We start from the raw sequence: 19,165 nt of genomic DNA on the forward strand, positions 1-19,165 counted from the left end.
AATAAATGCAGATAATGGTTTTGTATCTTACTTGAACTTTTAAATGCATGAAAACGCAGTAATGGGCAATTCTTTATAACATTCTTTTCTGCTGCTTCAGGGGTTTTACTTGATGTTAGAAGAGAAAAATGTTGTACTTGTTGAAACCAGTGTTAATTCTGTCACTGCCTTCAACAGGACTAGGATTCAACATCAGTGTCTATATTTGTAACTCTGAATTTAGAACAAGTAGGAGAAAGCATCTGGTATGTTGCAGACAAAAACTGCCTACAAGCTGTGTTCCATGCACAGTGAAAAAAGTATATTCTGTCTGCATTCATGCTCATCTGATTTGCTTCTACTGGACAGAGCAAAACAAATTTCCTTGGAAATTCTAATCCTTCAAACTCACCTGGACCAAGAATGAATTTTTGTCTTCGCCAAATTCAAGTAAAATCTAGCAATCTCTCTGCTCCCCAAAAGGCAGGCAGTAGCACCCAGGCCTGTGTCATTAGCTGAGACTCTCATGTGGCCTCTACCGGTCTTAATCTGCCTGTAAAACCTACCTAGTATGAGAAGCAGGAGGTTTAGATCAGGGAGCACAGGTGAGCAGTCTGTGCAAGGAATTGGAGCAGACTTGTCAGGATTTGACAGGTAAGCTCAGCTCTACTTTTCCTGAAGTCAACAACTACTAGGTCCACATTTTGTTAATTCCCAGAACTAATAAGCCCTAAGTATTTATAACCTGCACTTTTATAACCTTAAAATCAGTCACTAAATATAGTTATGCCTTTTCTTACAATTTTGAATTACCTGAACCATTCTGATTCTAAACTACCCTTCATCCTTTGTAACAGTAGGTTAATGTCAGGTAGGTGATCACTGAAGCCTTTCTTCTTATCCCAGCACCTCTGGCCTCATCTAGGACTGTGTTTCCGTGGCTTGTGCATGTTGCAATTTACAATTGACAGGTGCAAGAATGTCCAGCTTCCAACATCAGCCCTTGGTGGCTGAGCTCTCAGTTCTAAATGAACTCTGTTGGAACAGAGTTAGTAATGATGACCCAACTTCCTCTACTGGCAGATTTCACTATTAGAATAAGTAATAAAACCAAATACACATATATATATATATACACATACATAAATGTGCATATATATGTATCAATTTGGTGCTGGGGCTCAAAATTTGTGTTTTTTTAAGAAATATTCATTAGCAACAGCATGTAGTAACTAAAGTTGTAATACAAACATAGAATCATAGAATGGTTTGATTTCGGTTAGGTACATCCTCTACTCAATCAGATTACTCCAAACCCTGTCCAGCCTGGCCTTAAACACTGCCAGGGATGGGGCAGCCACAGCTTCTCTGGGCAACCCTCAACAGCCTCGCAGGGAAGAACTTCTTCCTTGTATCTAACCTAAATCTCCACTGTTTAAGTTTAAACCCATTACCCCTTGTCCTATCACTACAGCCCCTGTTGAAGAGTCCCTCTTCAGCATCCTTGTAGGCCCCCTTCAGATACTAGAAGGCTGCTGTGAGGTCTCCAATACACTTACAAAATCACCTTTAAACGGGCAGTAGTGAAGCGGCAATGAAAGAATGCACAGGCTTGAGAAACACTAACTTGTAAGCACCCGGCCCCATACCGTGGTGCTTCCTTTCACGCGCCGGTAAGGCGAGTGCATCAAGTACGTGACCCGTTCAGTAAAGCCTCCGCCCGCCCGGACCTCTGGCAGGCACGGAGCGCTGCCCAGGGCCTAGCGAGCCTGGCCGGGCGGGCTGCGAGGGCCGCGGGGGGCCGCGGGGCGGGCGCGCCGCCGCCGCCGCCGCCGCCGCTCCCGGTGCCTCCGCTCGGGCGGCTCCTGGCGGCGGCGGATGCGCTCCGAGCCCCTCCCGGCCGGCGGGAACTGTGGCGGCGGCGGGGCCCGATGGCGAGACCTGGCGCTGCGTGCCCGCCGCCCGCTCGCCGGGTGATGGTGGCGGCCCGGGCGCTGCTGTTCTGGGCACTGGTGTACAGCTACTGCGGGGTGTGCGCCTGCATCGCCGGGCTGCGGCTGCTCTGGAGCATCGGCCGGCGGCCCGGAGACACCTTCCGCTGGGTGGTGAGGGAGAACCCCCCCGCCTGCCTCAACGACCCCTCCCTGGGCACCCACTGCTACGTCCGGATCAAGGTGAGGGCGAGGGCCCCGGTGCCCCGGGAGGAAACGGCGGCAGCAGCGACCGGCTTGTGTCTTGTCGCTCCTCGCAGCCTCCGCTGCTCTGCTCGCTCCGGTATTTAGGGTTTGCCCGGCCGCGCCCGGGAGCGCCTGTCGCGCATCAAGCTCGCAGGGAAAACGCAGAGTGAAAGGGTAAGCCCTGTCCCTAAGGTTGGACAGGTAAAGGCACCGCTCAGCTTTTATACTTCTCTGATCCCCACCTAAGAGCTGCTCCTCCGCGAAATGCTCTAGTGAAGCTGTATTATTAGCTCCGTTTGCTTTGTAGCTATAGGTGAGCAGAGAACACACAGCAAATATTGTCAAGTGTTATTTTCAATAAATTAAGCAGAGAGACCTCAGCTCTCAGGGATCTGTGCAGATGGGTTTCTTTCAGTACTAATATAAATTACAGAGCCTCTCAGTTTCGCATGATTCGCTTATTTGCTTTTCCTGACATCATGAAGAGGCATGTGCGTGCCGTGTTCCTCATATGCCATGTTCCTTTTCCCTATAGCACCAAGCAGTGAATGAATGGGTTGCTGGAGAAGCAAGGGGAATGGCAATAATAAAAGAGCATTTGAGGGCAAATCATACTGCTGTCAATATGACAGTCTATCACTCAGTACAGGAGATACAAAACTCTTTCTGATGGGTAACAGCAGGCTAATGTGTTGCTTTCCAAGTGAATGCATCCCACATATCTGTACAGATTTCAACAAAACAAAGAAAAAAGTCTGTTTCAGAAAAGATGGCAACATCCTATGTCTATTGGGGGGCAGAAGAAAGGGGAGAGAAAGCAACAGAAAAGGTAGAGGATGGGCTTAGTTTGGGGCATATGACATTTAAACTGCTGCTGGTGGTGACTGAATTTGTATGAGGGAAGGGGATGTCCTTAACAGCAAGAAGTAGATTAACATAAAAACATTGAGGGTGAATCCCTAGAGGACACAGACTGAAAGAAGCTGGATGGAGAAAGGCTTAGCCACTGCTCACTGAACTGAGGAGAGGAACTGTGGAAGGAAATTGAGAAATTTGTGCTTTTTTAAATATAAAAGGATCCAAGGTAGAGTGATGTGGAGAATGGTGAAGATGATCTGATGGCTCTAAAATTTGCCAGGAATTTACTTCTACCTGCAGGGACTTCATTAGCATCCCAGAGGAGAAATATAGTGTAATTTTGGGCAGAACATGTTTTTGTATCTGGTCCGTAACTGACGAGTGCTGACGTAGCTCAGAGAATATGAAGCATCTATGGCAAGAAAAAGTTTTCATATGCTTTTGTGACCTCCTGGCCTGATCCAAGCTCTTGGCAAAGATGTGGGGGTTTTCTTCCCTTTTCAAAACAGCAGCGACAGTGCAACCTCTGACATTCGCTCTGGAGCTGTGTAACCATTCTTCCTGCAGTTTTCTTCACGTGACTTCTGAACAGCATGTTGTGTTTTGTGAGCTACCTCTTTCCCAACTTCTGTGTCCACTTCCATGCCAGAATTCAGTAAACCCTCTGGGACATCATTTCAGCTTATTTAAATTCTACTGGCTTTGACCTTGAGTTAGTGGAAGCTTGTGGATATCCATTCATTTCAAAGGCATTTCAGAGTTCAGCCTCAGCCCTGCTAACAATAAGGAACTTGCCTGCTTGTAATTCTCACAAGACTCATTTTCTTAAAAGATGCATCAGAAATACTGACTACAGACAGGGCAGAAAGAAGATTGTAACATTAAGGCTTTCTTTTCTGAAGTGAGTCTGAAACCTTGAACACTAAAACCAAGCAAAATCTCCATGCTTTCTCATTACTTAATTTGGATTGCTTCTGGTCCTTAAGAATCCAGGCAGCCCTTTATTGTTCCAGAATGCAATATGATGTTTTTAAACAGTTGCGTAATCTTACGAACTACCCAAAAGATTGGAAGTGCATTTAAAGTATACTGTATCTTCAGCTTCAAAAACTGGTATTTTGGGCAGTGTATTGTTTCTTAGGATATTGTCTGCAAACATATTCTTTCTGAAATCCCAGTATAGCAGTTCTACGCTGCAATAAAAACACACTTCTTTTTTTCTCATTTTAGGATTCAGGGTTAAGATTCCACTATGTGGCTGCTGGAGAAAGGGGTAAACCACTCATGTTGCTGCTTCATGGCTTTCCAGAATTCTGGTAAAACTCCCTACGTGCTTTCCTTGTATAAAAGAGGCTGTTTAAGACATCCCAGATTGATCATCTTAGCTTAAGTATCCCCAGTGTGATCCATTTTTTGTATCTATGAGTACTAACCAATGGCATTGAGTTTTAATAGGGAAAAAAACATTGAAACATTTTTATCCGAAGCATCCACAAAAAATTCTTGATACAAACCAACCGTCTTTGTATTGTCAACCCATTTTTCCCCAAGTATGTATACTTTTTGTCAAACCTGAAGGAGGAACTGCTCATTTCTAATGAATTTCCTATTTGAGTAATGTTTTTACTATATAGCTCAACTTATGAATTATAGCAGAGGATATTAAAATAAGGATCCATTATATTTTAAGTGCAATTCAAATTGCTGCATTTATTAAAAACACTATATATCAATTTTTAACTGGGGGAGGAGAAGAACTGTGAGTTCTATAGGCTATTGTGCAGCCTAATTTCAGGATGCTACTCAGGGAAAAAGGTTCTATTATTAGTACATCACAAGATGAATGATGAATCAAACCCAATCCTAAATATTTGCTTATAACAATGAAAAGCAGCCATGTGTCTAATGATTTAACCAAATTGCTCAGGTTGTCATTGCCAGGTTTAACTAGTGAGGCTTAAAGGACATGCACCAAAAAAAGCCAATAAGGGAACAAGGTAGAAGTAATGCCAGTAATTCAGCAAGTTAAATGATCCTCTTCCTTTCTAAACGCAGATATGGAGGTAAGGGCCACTGCTGGAACTCTGATCTTCCCAGCTGGATTCAGGCCATGAATGATAAGTTGACCCGGGTAAAACAGAGGTCAGTCCACTTCCCTTAGCAATTTCCTATGGATACTAGCAGCCTCAAGGATGATGGTACAAAGTCATATTTAAGATCAATTTTCAAAGAAGTAGATTGTTCTAATTATAAATTTCTGTATAAAAGAATTAAAACTGTAAACTTTAAAAGACAGATGAAGGGTGTATATTCTATGCAGACATTATGCGTACCTTGTATAACTCATATTCTAACACAGTCAGACAGCTGAGGCTGCAGCTGATTTTCCCCACAGCAGGAATAATAACAGAAAATGTAGCATTTTACACACATATTCTGCTGAGATCCAGTATATTATTCTACAAAAAGCAGAAAGCCCTTGTTACACCTTGAGAGTGGTGAGTCATGCTTTAAGTGACAGTTAATACACTGTATTATCTGGCCATTCAAAAGGAATGAGTAAGAAAGCCTTATACAGGTCACTGGGACCATCAAGAGCATAATTTTTAGAGATGTTTACAAAAAGACTAGTCCATAGTCTATAAAACAGTCAAGCTACCAATACTGGTGTTGCTTTGGCAATTCAACCAGTGAGGAATTTTTTATGGAAGAATACAGAGATCGTGGTGAGAGCACAATATAAAATAGTAAGAGATATTTAAAACAGCATCAAACTTTTATCATTTGGCCAGGAAAAAAAAAAAACAAAAACAACAACAAAAAAAACCAAACAAACCATATATGATTCACAGTTAGAAATAAATAGGACAAAAATAACCAGCCAATACTGACCTTAGTTATGTGCCTGGGAATGGCTAAAGGTGAAAGATCACTCAAGAGTATTATGCACCAGAGTCATTTAGTGCTTTAGATGCATAAGAACTTGAAAAACAGTACCAATGTTGTGGAAAGGCAATAATAAAATATTTGGAATTGGGAACCATGTTGAGACAGCTGGGTGCCTGTAAGAATTGTGTGTGAGTGGCTTCATGTTTTACAAGCTGGCTTTTGGAAATAAAGTGATCACAAAGTCACAAAATAGTTTCCATTATTCAACCTTAGGAACGTGAAAGCATTCACCACCATTTCCAAATTCTGCTTGCAAAGCAGCTATCCAGTTTATCCACATTTCAGGTGTGGGAAAACGATTTCTTTGAACAGAAAATCTCCCCATTTGGTAGGTCAGACATTCAGTGACTGATGGACTGTTGTGAAAACAGAAGATGAGAATAGCAAATAGACATTTTCTGAAAACAAAAATAGTATATTTATGGGCCTCACTGTTTCTTCTTATTGAATTATATAGGATAGCTACAACAGTTGCCATGGCAAATTCAGCTCCCAAGCCATTGCATAATGCCTTTACAAATTTTATTTCTGGAGATCTCAGCTACATCCTGTATCTGCATTATATGGCACTGAAATGAAAACGTTCTGACTGTTCTGTTTAGATGAATACAAATTTCTGTAACTAATGAGTGTTACCATAGTATTACTTATGTTCAAGTTTCCTAATAGGCTGGAGTCAAAACTGAATTAGAAGATCCAGTGGTGCAACACAGAGACTTTGAATTAAGGTAGAATTCTGTGCACCACTCTTATGGTTGCTGATGATTCAAATCTTAACATATCTATTATTTGAGACTCTTGAAACAAGAGCAGAAGCAAAAGCTAGATCCCACCATAGAGGGATGCAGCCATTATAAATATGGCTAGAATGATTTTGGTTTTCATGTATCTTTCTATTACAGCATAAGGTAAGACTGTCTCTGTCTTGGTACTGGCTATCCTGAAATTTATTATGGTTTCTGTAACAGCTGAAGGGCTGTTCCTGCAGAACGAGACCCACCATTTTCTTGCTATTTTTGCTTCATAACACATATCTAGTCATTATATAAATGAGGAATAAACCAGACCTTTGCCCGAGTTCTTAATTTTATGTTTTTCAATGGGTGTAATGTTAACACTCTTTTCCATAAAGACACAAGCAATGAAATACTTTGTGTAGTACCAAGACACTGAGAGATTATTCTGAAACAATTCTAGTAGAATCGAGACACAGTTGAAAGTGTACTTATATAATATAAATCGTATAAACCACTAAGTTAATTTGTTATTCATTGTACTTTTTTCTTTGGTTTATTTGGTGTATTAATTATCTGACATTCCTTTTCTGAAAAAAAAAAACCAACCAAACCACAAAACAAACATGCCTTGAAGCATGTTTCCCTACTCCATGAAAATGTGCATGGGAGAAGCCAGAGAGAAGAGAAAGCTTTTCAGATCTTATTTTTTAGATGATGCTACAGCTCTGAAGATAAAACAGACTAGTCCTCTCTATGCTCTGGTTTATACCTGCTTCCTTTGCATCAAAGGGACCATGCCAGAATACAGGAACTGTTAAAACACCCAGGCTCTGGATATGCCCGCTTTCTGGCAGTCATACTTCCTTACTGGGGAGTTTAAGAAGGGATCACAAAACTACAAGAGCCACAAAGGACCATCAACATACCACAGAAAAGAAAAAGAATGTCACTGCAAACAAAGCCATGCTAATTTACCCTCAGCTATTTGAAAGCAAAATCCTTGAGTGCATTTTGGTATCATACTGCTTGACCTTGTAACTCCAACTTCTTTTTCCCCCTTCGTTAGGTATTCTTGGCGCCATCAGTTGCGGGAATTTAAAAGCGAATATCGAGTGGTGGCCCTGGATTTGAGAGGTTATGGAGAAACAGATGCTCCTTCCCACAAAGAAAATTACAAGTTAGATTGCCTGATAACAGACATAAAGGATATTCTGGAATCTCTAGGTGCGTTAGTAGAAGCCAAACTGCTCAGCTCATAGATCACTTCATTTTCTGTGGAAAATACCTCAAAGATCCCCACACTATGTTTACATTTTCCAAACTTGGCTGGTTGTGTTAATCTCCATGGTAATGCCATGGTTATGCTTGAGAAGAGCTCTCATCCTAAGTCAATTTCATAGGGATTTAAAATGTTTTTGAAGAATAATTTTGGAGGTTTGTTATGTTTATTTGTCCTAAACCCAAGTTAAATTCTTCTGGAGAACTCGATTATATTAAAAGTGCTTCAAAATATTTCTATTCAAGAGGGGTTCTAAGGTGCTTTGACAACTGTGGCAAACTGTATGAACAGTTTGACTTTTATGCATTTCATTTGTATTCTATGTGCTCAGCATTACAATACTCAGGGAGGAGGGTGATGGTATCTGTCATTGGTATGTATTATATTTCAGCAGTAGTTAAAGGAGGAATGGTTAGGCTTTCTAAAAGTCAGTCATGATTTTCCCCCCCTCCCCCTTTTTACTGTTGTTAAATTACTGTTTTTATTGATGGAGAAGTAAGTATGTGAATGCCAAGAATGTTAAAAATTGCCATCAAACTAGCATATGGAGAAAAGCTACAGGCCTCCTAAGTATATAAATGTATTTATGTATGTGTATATATATATAAATGATGTATGTATACATGGTTATTAAGTATAATGCCCACTTTTTTGCATAATGATGATGTTCAGTGCTTAGATAACCTCCCATACTCAGAGAAATTCATAAGGATTATTTTTGTTCAGGACAGGTTTAGGAGATTGCTCAGTCCTTCTGTCTGCAGTTTCAAACTCCAAACTCCCTAGACATGACTAATGTACATGCATCATAATGATTACAAGTTGAATTGTATGGCTGACCCTGCATTGGCTGAGAACAGGGTGGCCATTTGGATACTGACTGACTTTAGCCTGGCATTGAGGTAGCATAGTTAAAGTGTAATTGTTAGTCCAATTAAATAGTTGTAATTATTTGTGAATTTTTTAACTACAGCAGTGAATTATTTTTTCTAGCCATTAATTATGGAGACAGTGTAGTATCAAATAGTTATTAATTACATTAATAAATGTGCTGAACCACCTATTTCGCCCAGTAATGATTTTAATGCATTTGTTAAGTTGTATGGATGCAAATTCCACTGACCTAAACCCACACATCTGTGTTTATGTGGCAGGATACAACAAATGTGTGTTGGTTGGCCATGACTGGGGAGGAATGATCGCTTGGTTAGTGGCTATATGTTACCCTGAAATGGTGACTAAGCTGATTGTGGTTAATTTCCCTCATCCTTCTGTGTTTACAGGTGAGTTTTGTAGTAGTTTTTGCTAATCCAGAGTATCTCCATTTTCATTATGATTGTGTTTGCTTTGAGGTTGCTAAAGAAGAGCCAACTACTTGCCCTTTAGATGTTCACTAGATGCTTTGCCAGTATGCAGTGCCTTTCACAATCTGGACTGTTATGAAGCAGCCAGGTATCAAGTATCTGAGTTTTGGAAACAGGAGTGCTTGTAAACAAACTTACTGATACTTATCTTAATCCTTGAAGGTAGAAAAACACAATTCTCACACATATGTATATGGTTTATATAATCCGACAGGATAAAATTCCCTGAAGAAGGGTGTATACTGCATTACACCTAGGTGTTATTAAATCTGCATAAAACAGCCTTTGTATAAATATGAATCAGACATTAGAATTTAATCCTGATTTAGGTGAAAAGTGATAATTTGTTGTCATAATTATTATTATGATCTGGGACAAAACTCATTGGAACAAGAGAGCCTCTTCAGGTTCTTACTAGAGGCTCAGGAATAGACTAGCAGTGAGCTGAAACAAGGATTTAGGTGCACTGGCTTGTGTGATAGGCTTTGAGCTTGTATACTACCCAGAATTACATTTATGAAAAACATTTATTTTATGTTTACATTTATTATGGAAAAACTTTTCATAGGAATTAGATCCATATTCAGTAATTAAAATGAAAGCAGTACCTCACCAATTTTAATGTCTTCGGTTGCTGACCTTAGCCTGTTTCTATTTAAGCCATTTCCCCAGAAATAGTTAAGACTATTCAGTGCAGATTTAATTTGCATTAACTTTCATTACAGCTGAATGAAAATCAGACCTTACACCACTGTGGAATTGGAACCATTCACACATATTGTTCTCACAGTCTTCTTGGGCACCATCCTAAGATAGTAAAGAACATTTTGCAGGTAGTAAAGTCTCACCCAAGGAAAGGTCTGTTCACCACCACTGGAGCAAGTAGGAGCTTTCTGCAGTACTTTCACTGAGAGCATGAGCCAGGCTGTATAGAAGACAAATATATTTTATTAGAGTATTTCTTAGCATTTGTTTGCACATTTGTTAAAGTACAAATTCTGTTCTATAGCTTGATAAAGTCGCCCGGGCTCAAATTTCTTCTACCATGGATTAAATGAAAATATCCAGTTTATAAATTGTGCAGAGAAGTAATGCAAGCAGTGTTGATGATGGTCCACCAAGGAAAAATGTAACAGGTGATGCAATTTAAGAATGTATAAGATATGAAAGCTTAGAAGATAGATTACACTTCGGTTTACTGTTTTAAAACCCATTCTTATGCACTGTCAGAATATTTCAGAGAGATCTCCCATGTTAGGAGTGCAACTTTGCCTTCTTGAATTTGCGTCTGTAAAGGAATTTACAGATGTAAATTCTAGTTCTACATGTAAATACTAGTTCTACATTTCCTAGTAGCTGCATGCATTCTGTGCTTGCGCTGAGGAAGTCGGGTATCTGAATGTCACTGCTGGCTCTTGCAACTCATAGGAGATACAGTTACAATTGAGAAAAAAAGACAAAAACACCTAATGCAAATTTGGCAAAACATTTTCTTTTGTTATATATGCTCCAGTGTTTTTAATAAGGTACGCTATGTAACCTTGGCTACAGTTCTTGAAATTGCCAAGAAGACAACTGCTAGAACAATTCTGTACTTTTGTGAACAGGATCGATGCTGCCTTTAGAATGTAAGTGGATTATCAGCTACGGATTTCTGTGCACCACAGTTTTGATGAGAGAAAAAGGCTTGTATTTATGCCTCTTATTCCACAGCTGAAAAAAAATGCTTTGGGCTCACTACACAAATAGATCTCTAAGCGAAAACCTCTCATGTGGTTAAACTCTCCAATGTCACTTGCCTCACCCAACATGTGGCAGGCTTCTGGTTTGCTGACTGTATTAACACATCTAAAAGAAGTATGTTCTAATGGCCACATCATATACTTACTCCTGAAAAAATAATCATCTTTTGTCACATAGCATGTCCTAACACAGTAGTTTTAAAACATTCATTTAAGTTTAAAAATAGTAATATTAACAGTAATTTTGAGTCATCAGTTTTCATTTTTAATTCATGGGCATTTTTGTTTCAGAATACATTCTACGACATCCATCACAATTGATTAAATCTGGTTACTTCTTCTTTTTCCAAATGCCATGGTTTCCTGAATTCATGTTTACACTAAATGATTTCAAGGTGAGCAAAATGAGTGCTCTTGTTTATATATTTAACTGTGTGTGATGAGAGAGTTGCCACCCACATTGATCTCTTCTGATGTAGGTAGAATTACTCAAAAAAAATGGAGCTGTTTTTTCTTTTTAAGCATTATGTATTTATATGAGTAGGATATAAGTACATAGAGACTCTGAGATTTCTGCTTTTGCATTTCTGGGATACTCCACCTAGACAATCAGCTGGTTTGACTTGTGCCCATGCCAGAGGGACATATTTCATGCCTGGGGAACTGGAGCTAACTTATTGAGGCTCCTGTGTGTGGTAGGACTTCCTCTTATCCCTCAGAGCCTGGGAGTCTGGGCATCACATTCAGCCAGGGGATGAATTCTGCCTGAGCAACCAACAAGGCCAACACTTTACATAACCTTAAAAAATAAGTAGAAACATATAGAAGGGGGAAACCAGCTGCAGACATGTATCCTCCTACATGCACACAGCCCATTGCAGAGCTCCCAGTGTTGCATACACACTGAGCACAGCAAGCTGGGGAGGTCCTCAATCATTTTCCCTCTTGCCCTGTCAGCTGCTGAGGTCCATCCCAAAGAAAAGTGTGTGCCTGCACTTGCCTTTGTGGGTCACACGTGGCAGCTCAGGGTGCAACACTGAGAAATTTGGGAATACTAGTATTTGCCTGTACTTGATTATTCTGAACCAAATTATACCAGAAATAAGCTTAATATATGCTTTACAACTAGGTCTCTAAAAAAGTTCTTAAACCATTCATTGTACTCTAAAAAATGTATAAATAAGATTTTTGAAAGATGTGTCCTGTTGAAGGAGAGAAATCATTTTCTGACTATCTTATGAAGTGGCTTTTTATGCTTCCTTTGTAGGTTCTGAAAAGTTTATTTACCAGCCAGGCCACTGGAATTGGAAGGAAAGGATGCAGATTAACAGCAGAGGATATTGAAGCTTATCTCTATGTCTTTTCACAACCTGGAGCATTAACTGGACCCATTAACCATTACAGAAATATTTTCAGGTCAGTATAACATCCTGAAGAAAAGGTAACATGTTTTAGAGACTCCTCGACCAACACTGTTACTGCATCTTCTGCCGCTAAAGTAGAAAAACCGCCATCTGTCTCTGAAGTCTTAACAGGTAACAAGTGCACCCACTGTCAAGCCGTGTGATGCAAACTGAATTGTATCAGTTATCCACACAAAACAGTGAAACAAGCGGAGTGCAGATAAGGACAATCTTTGTTGCAAAATCTAGTAAAGCAAAGAGCCTGCCTCATGCACAGAACCCATGGCAACCACAAAAATCCACCTCTAAATAGTACTTACAGAATTAGCATCGATTACTTGTTTGCATTACAGTTCGTATCATCTAATAATAACACCTATAAAAAGCTTATTATTAGATACTACTACTAGGTAATATGGCATCCAAGTACATTACCCTCACTTGCAAATTTACAAAACCATGTCTAACTTTAGTTTGATTGTGTTTGGGCTGGTTTTGTATTTTGGTTTGTTTTTTTTAAGGTGGGGTAGGTTTTTTTGACACTAAGTGTAAAACTAACCCTAACTTCTGGGGTCTGCATTGGTCTCATCAGACTCACCAGCATCAGTAAGCAAGTAGCAGGGAGCATGCACAGACTAAAACTGAGAGAGTATCACAATAGGAAATATTTTTGCAAGCTTCACCTCTAATACTTTCTTTTTTCAAGCAGTTTTCTCGTGGTTTGAACTTTCCTGGAAGGAACTGGCTTGGCCTTAGAGACTGATGCCCCCTTTTTACCTACCAAAAATGTAACAGGGCCAGAAAGTCTTTAACTCTGCATATCACATACCAATATATGCATGCATGTATGACTTACAGCCCTAACTTGAAGGACTGTACCAAGAAGAATGGGATTGAACTCTTTTTTCCTTTGCTGCCTCCAGTCTTTAACGGTGCTGAATCTTCTGCTTGCTTCACTAACACAAGACCAGCTTCCCAATATTCTTTAAAAATGACAATTCTCTTCCTTCCCTGAATTCTGACAGTTGATGTTTGAAGTAAATTAACTTTCCATTTTTCCTGGTCCAAATTTAGTATCACCTTTACTGCCATTTCTGTGCCTTCTGGGCTGTCACTGTCAGGAGAGCAGTTAGCAGGGAAATACTGTGAAGAAAATGGGGATCTAAGCTAGGTGCTGTCTTGTACAGGCAAAGAGATAAAACTGGAATGAGAAAGTTAGAGAGATGGCGTATTTTCTTCTAAACAAGGTAAGACCAAGCACAGACGCCAATGGGGAATACATGAGATGGGTCGTGCTGGTAACAGTATACTTATTTAACACTATTCAGAGAGTGGTTGATGACATCAGTTGGGGTGTCCAAGGGCAACAGGCAGCTTGTGGCCCTGCAACAGCACTGCATTAGCCCCCAGGGTAGGGCTAACGAGAAGCTGGAGAGGCATGAGCACTCTGAGCCCGGTTCCTTACATTTGCCACAGCACCTCACACCAGTGAGTGCGCACATGAACCAGATGCTTCCCTGACAGTAACGGTGAAATATCTGTGGTAGCTGATAGCTTAATTGCTGTGCAATTCAGATGAGATGAATGTTAAGAGCTGGGTATGTTTAAACTATTGTTTCAGGCCTCTTCATGCTCTAAAAAAGGCCTAGGATAAGTTTTTAATCAGAAAGTATCTATCTTCACAGCTATTAATTCCACTGTGTGTGTGTGTTTGTGCATTGTCTGGCTTATAGCTCTAATGAAAGTTACCTGTACTGAATTCAGAGAATATTATGTTAGGTACTGTCAGCCACAATGCAGGAGGCTTTGGACTGGAAGGAAAAGATTAGTCTTCAGCTCATTCACTTCTTGCCACTGGTTCTGATGGTTGCACCTCATGTGTTGTAAATCCTTAAATATGAAAATTGGATTGGCATTTGCACTTCCTCCCCTATAAGCCGTTAAGCAGCACTATGACTGGTATTCACCGTAACTACCAGTGGCTGGCACTGGTGGTCTATGTGTCAGAAGTTTCCAACTCATTACTATCCACCTGGAGTTTCATTCTTCAGAACTTATTTTTTCTGCACAGTTATTTCCAAAGAAATGACTGAAATCCCCAACTTCCATTTATCACCAGGACAACCATGTTTAAACAGCACAGAAGTCATTCCCTTCACTCTATTTTACATACAAACACTTTTGGAATAAAAATCCTAGGTTTTGTTATCATGCAGCGCTTGTACAAAGCCCGTAGAGTTTTCCTAAGTGAGGCTACGTATCTTGCAAGGCACTTGGACACAAAAAAACTGTAAACCCTGCAATAGTGAAAAAATATACATAGAAATAGTGAAGAGATGAAGGATACTGGATTTAAAAGGTAAAGAGATTAAATGCACTGAATCAGAGCATCAGATTATCAATCTTTAAAACTGATGTGATGAATAAGCTATGGTTCAGTGGGTGAGGTCAGGTTGTTTGCAAAATGAGATTTTAAATCCACTGCTACAAAAGCAATTTTAAGAATTTTCCTAATTAATCAAAAAGAAATTAAATTCTTATTTTAAATGACCCTCTATTAGTATGTCTTAATATTATCTATAAGTAGACATAAAGAATGTCTGCAAAGTCTCCATTTCTTTGTCTTATTTTAAAAGTTATGCATGACATGTTCTTTGTCTTTCATTTTTTACATAGAGGAGAGAGAGCATAGTCTCTTAACTAACTCCTACGTTTCAACCTAGCACTTAAGTATGTATAAAAGTTTGTTCAAAAAAATTCTTTTCTACATTACTGGTTTAAGTAATCATGTTTGAGCATTAATATAATAAAGATTTGTATCTGACCAGATGGAATCTGTTTTGAATTGTCACAGCTAGTCTGTTACAATATGTGTGTAAGATTAAGCAATTCAAGCATAAATCAGATAAAATTTTCAGCATCTCCAAAATAGATGAGCTGGAATAAATACTGGTGGGTTACTATGGTTTATGTTGAAGCAGTCTTTCATTTCAAACTACTTGTATATTTTCTAATGCCTACATTTAATGTGAGGAAATATTTCTAACATATTCCGTTTAAAATCCTTGTATTAAGAATAAAAAATTAATTTTTACTGAAAGTTTAAACAGGTCATTGTGGTAGTATAAATTTTTATTAACATTCTACTTTCTTCAAAGTATTTTCTCAGGGCTATTCTTCAAAGTATTCTTCAAATGTCTTATAATGTATTTATCTTTAAAGGCTTTCTAGTCTGACAAATCTGTGGGTTGTGATGTTACAGTTTTAAAGAGATTATGACTCCATGAAAAGCAAATTATTAAGGAGCAGTTTTCTTTCACTGCATACAGATGTAGGTATGTAAGTCCAAGGCCTTCAAAAACATACTGTAGCTCTTTCTAAAGGGAACTCTGATGTACTTTGAATGTAGCGTCAATTTCATAGATGAGTGAATATAACCGAATTCTGTTCAGCATTTCAGACATCACTGGTCTATAGAATGTATTTTTCCACAAATATTTTTAGCTGTACTACATGATACATACTTTTGATGAGGTCTGAAACACTCTAGCTGGCATCTTCCATAGTGGCCGGAAATGGCAGCCTGCCTTTTCCTGGACATTTTGTGGTAAGGTAGTTTGGCTACTCAGGTAGATAGATGCCTTGAACACTGTAGTCTAAATGTGATTCAAAGCATCGTATTTCACTAAAACCTACCTGCAGTAAATAATACAGGTTCAGAAATTTGACACAGGATTCATCAACCAAGGGAAAAGTACTGACCTACAAAAATTCTGGCCATGTTGTTCTGTATTCCCTTCTAGAGATCATGGGGCTCCTGAGCTGAAGCACCAATCGTGTTCCAAAAGTAAGACCTCTGTTGCAATCAACTGCTGATTATAGATGTTACAATAAAAGTACCTTCTAACAAATCCACCATCCTTAAAAAAAATTCAAAGACTTTGAGTCACGGTAGTATTTTCTTGCTATTGTAGAAGGTATCTTGGCACCTAGAAAGCCTGCAATGAGATTTACTGTTGATTTCAAAAGCTAAGCTGGCTGAAACCTGGTTTAGTGATTTTTTGTTAAAATGAGACCTAACTGAGTGTGTTTTATTTTTAAAGCTGCCTACCTCTGCAGCACCATGAAGTCATCATGCCAACCCTGCTGTTATGGGGAGAAAGAGATGCGTTTATGGAAGTTGAGATGGCAGAAATTACACGGATTTATGTTAAAAATCATTTCAGATTAACTATTTTGTCTGAAGCCAGTCATTGGCTCCAGCAGGATCAACCTGACATAGTGAACAAGTTAATATGGACATTTCTAAAGGAAGAGACAATAAGAAAAAGAGAGTGACTGTTTGTACATGTTTTAAGGGGTCTACATAAAAACTCTGCAGATTCAAAACTAATTGTTATCAGGGCCATATTTCCAGCCTGCCTTCTATTTTGAGCTCTGTTAAAGTGTTTTCAATGTACTGTACATTTGGACACTGATGTTACTACTAAAAGAAGAAATAAGAATATGTGATGCCAACATTGGTTTTACCTGTATACTTGTATTTTGCACATAAAAACACCTGCCTTAAGATATATATGTATTTGTACAGAAAGAAAATCATAGGAAGTTGCTTGGTTTTGTTTTCTCCCTTGCTTTACAGTTTTAACGTGTGGTGCCTTTTACAAATTTATAATGAAACAATAGAGTGGTGCCATACTGAAGGAAGTAATGAGTTTTCATTCTAGATTCGCCTGAATTTTTTTAATGTATTTTACCATTCAACAGTAACTAATTCTTTTTATTGATCTCTATTTTAGGGCACTGAATGATTGAAAACTTTCTGGGCACCTTTCTAGTCTTCAATTGGGTAATGATACGTATCTTGTTGTACTGTTGAATGCAGTTGCTTTGTGCAATGTGTATTTCTTTCTTGACTAAAAATGGGAAACCTGTACACTTAAGATGTCTGACCAAAAAGAATGGAAAATTAAGATATAATGTGTATGTATTCCACCTCTGTCTAATAAAATGCAACTAAACACTACTCCCTTTGACTTTCTATGAAGAGATTTCTTACTGAAGCTAAGAACTGGGTTTGAATAGCTCAAGTGTCTGTCCACTGTGCAGCCTTCCTCGTGCTGACTGTTGTAGTTTCTTGGAAATAATGCCTCATTGTTGGCATTATCCTTCGTATGTTAGCAGCCACTGTTCTTGGCTCCAAGAACTGCTGCCAAGTTCCTGTGTTTATAGGAAGAAGAAACACAGTGAAACAGAGGGTAGAATTAACTTGCATGTGACGTCAGCGAGAACAAAACTGGATGCTAACTACAAAGATGAAAGAAGCATGAAACACAAGTTCCCAGCAGAGGTGAGTCACCTGCCTGCAGGGATTCCAAAAGCTCCCTCTCCACCTGCAGTGCTCTGGGAACAGGTAAGGATGAATGAGGACCACTTGGGGAAGGCATCAGAGCCAGCTCAGCCTGAACCAACTGTTGACACTAGAGAAGAAGAGAGCTGACAAGTTACTGGGGAGTCCCAAATGTACCACATTGCCACATGTGCCATCTCTCTCGAGCCACGGTGTCCCCCATAGGTACTTGGTGCAGCCCCTGCTGCCATGTTGCTTGGTGCAATGCTCAAAAGAAAGGGAACCAAGGCGTGCCATCAGTGATGATCTGATCATGGCTGGCCAGTTGCTTCCTTTCGTGCTGTTCACAACACCCGAGCAAGTGTCCCCTCAGCATGGCAGCAGCATGGTGGTAATGGTACTGGTGCACCTTTTCCACCCATGCCTGGTACCTGCTTTTCAAAGCTAATTTTCCCCAAAACACTGTCAGCACTTATCAGCTTGGATGGTTACATGCTTCTTTTACCTCAGATTGGAGAGGCTCTTCATTACCCCAGTTAAATTACTTGACAAGAAAGCTGGCACTGGGGAGTGCGGCTTTTCCTGAGAAGACCCTGCTCACTAGGACTGCCACCTGCCCACCCAGCTGCCAAGATCTGTGCACCAGAGCTCATGCTTGCTGTGAGAGGTGGACCTGCAACAACAGGCAATAGCCCAAGGGTCACACAGACTTTCTAAAAGCCGGGGCTGCTGTCCTGGTCAAGGCAGGCACCGACAGGTCTTTACGAGGGCTGGGTCACAGAATCATAGAATCATAGAATCAACCAGGTTGGAAAAGACCTTTAAGATCATCAAGTCCAACTTTTCTCCCAGCACTGCCAAGGACATCACTAAACCACATCACTGAGGGAAGTGTGAACACTTCCAGGGACAGTGACTGAAGCACTGCCCTGGGCAGCCTGTTCCAATGTCTGAGCACCCTTTGGGGAAGAAATTGTTCCTGATATCCAGTCTAAACCTCCTCTGATGCAGCTTGAGGCCATCTTCTCTTGTCCTACCCCTTGTTCTTTGGGAGCAGAGAGCAGCCCCCTCCTGGCTCCATCCTCCTGTTAGGCAGTTGTAGAAAGCACTAAGGTCCCCCCGAGCCTTGTCTTCTCCAGACTGAACCCCCCAGGTCCCTCAGCCGTTCCCCATCACACTTGTGCTCCAGGCCCTACACTAGCTCTGTTGCCCTCCTCTGGACCCGCTCCAGCACCTCAATGTCTCTCTTGTAGTGAGGGGCCCAGAACTGAACACAGGATTCAAGGTGCAGCCTCACTCACGCAGAGGAACATTCATTCACTCCAGG

The 19,165-nt window shown here is 40.1% G+C and overlaps 1 protein-coding gene across 2 annotated transcripts; it reads left to right on the forward strand.

The window, feature by feature from the left end:
* Positions 1-1,822: 1,822 nt before the first annotated feature.
* Positions 1,823-17,514, forward strand: EPHX4 (epoxide hydrolase 4). Of its 2 annotated transcripts, none has more exons than XM_062613159.1 (7): positions 1,823-2,153; positions 4,245-4,330; positions 7,767-7,924; positions 9,134-9,262; positions 11,377-11,480; positions 12,353-12,501; positions 16,292-16,539. In XM_062613159.1, exons 1-7 carry the CDS (start codon positions 1,911-1,913, stop codon positions 16,362-16,364), a joined length of 942 nt encoding a protein of 313 aa, XP_062469143.1. In that variant the 5' UTR covers positions 1,823-1,910; the 3' UTR covers positions 16,365-16,539. The 2 variants fall into 2 exon arrangements, with proteins under 2 accessions (XP_062469143.1, XP_062469142.1); XM_062613158.1 differs by lacking the exon at positions 16,292-16,539 and adding an exon at positions 16,592-17,514 and having other exon boundaries at positions 1,826-2,153.
* Positions 17,515-19,165: the final 1,651 nt, after the last annotated feature.

The sequence above is a fragment of the Pezoporus occidentalis genome, unplaced genomic scaffold (genome assembly GCF_034315485.1).
Source record: "Pezoporus occidentalis ecotype Australia unplaced genomic scaffold, CSIRO_AGI_Poc_V1 ctg164, whole genome shotgun sequence".
NCBI classification, from domain to species: Eukaryota; Metazoa; Chordata; class Aves; order Psittaciformes; family Psittacidae; genus Pezoporus; species Pezoporus occidentalis.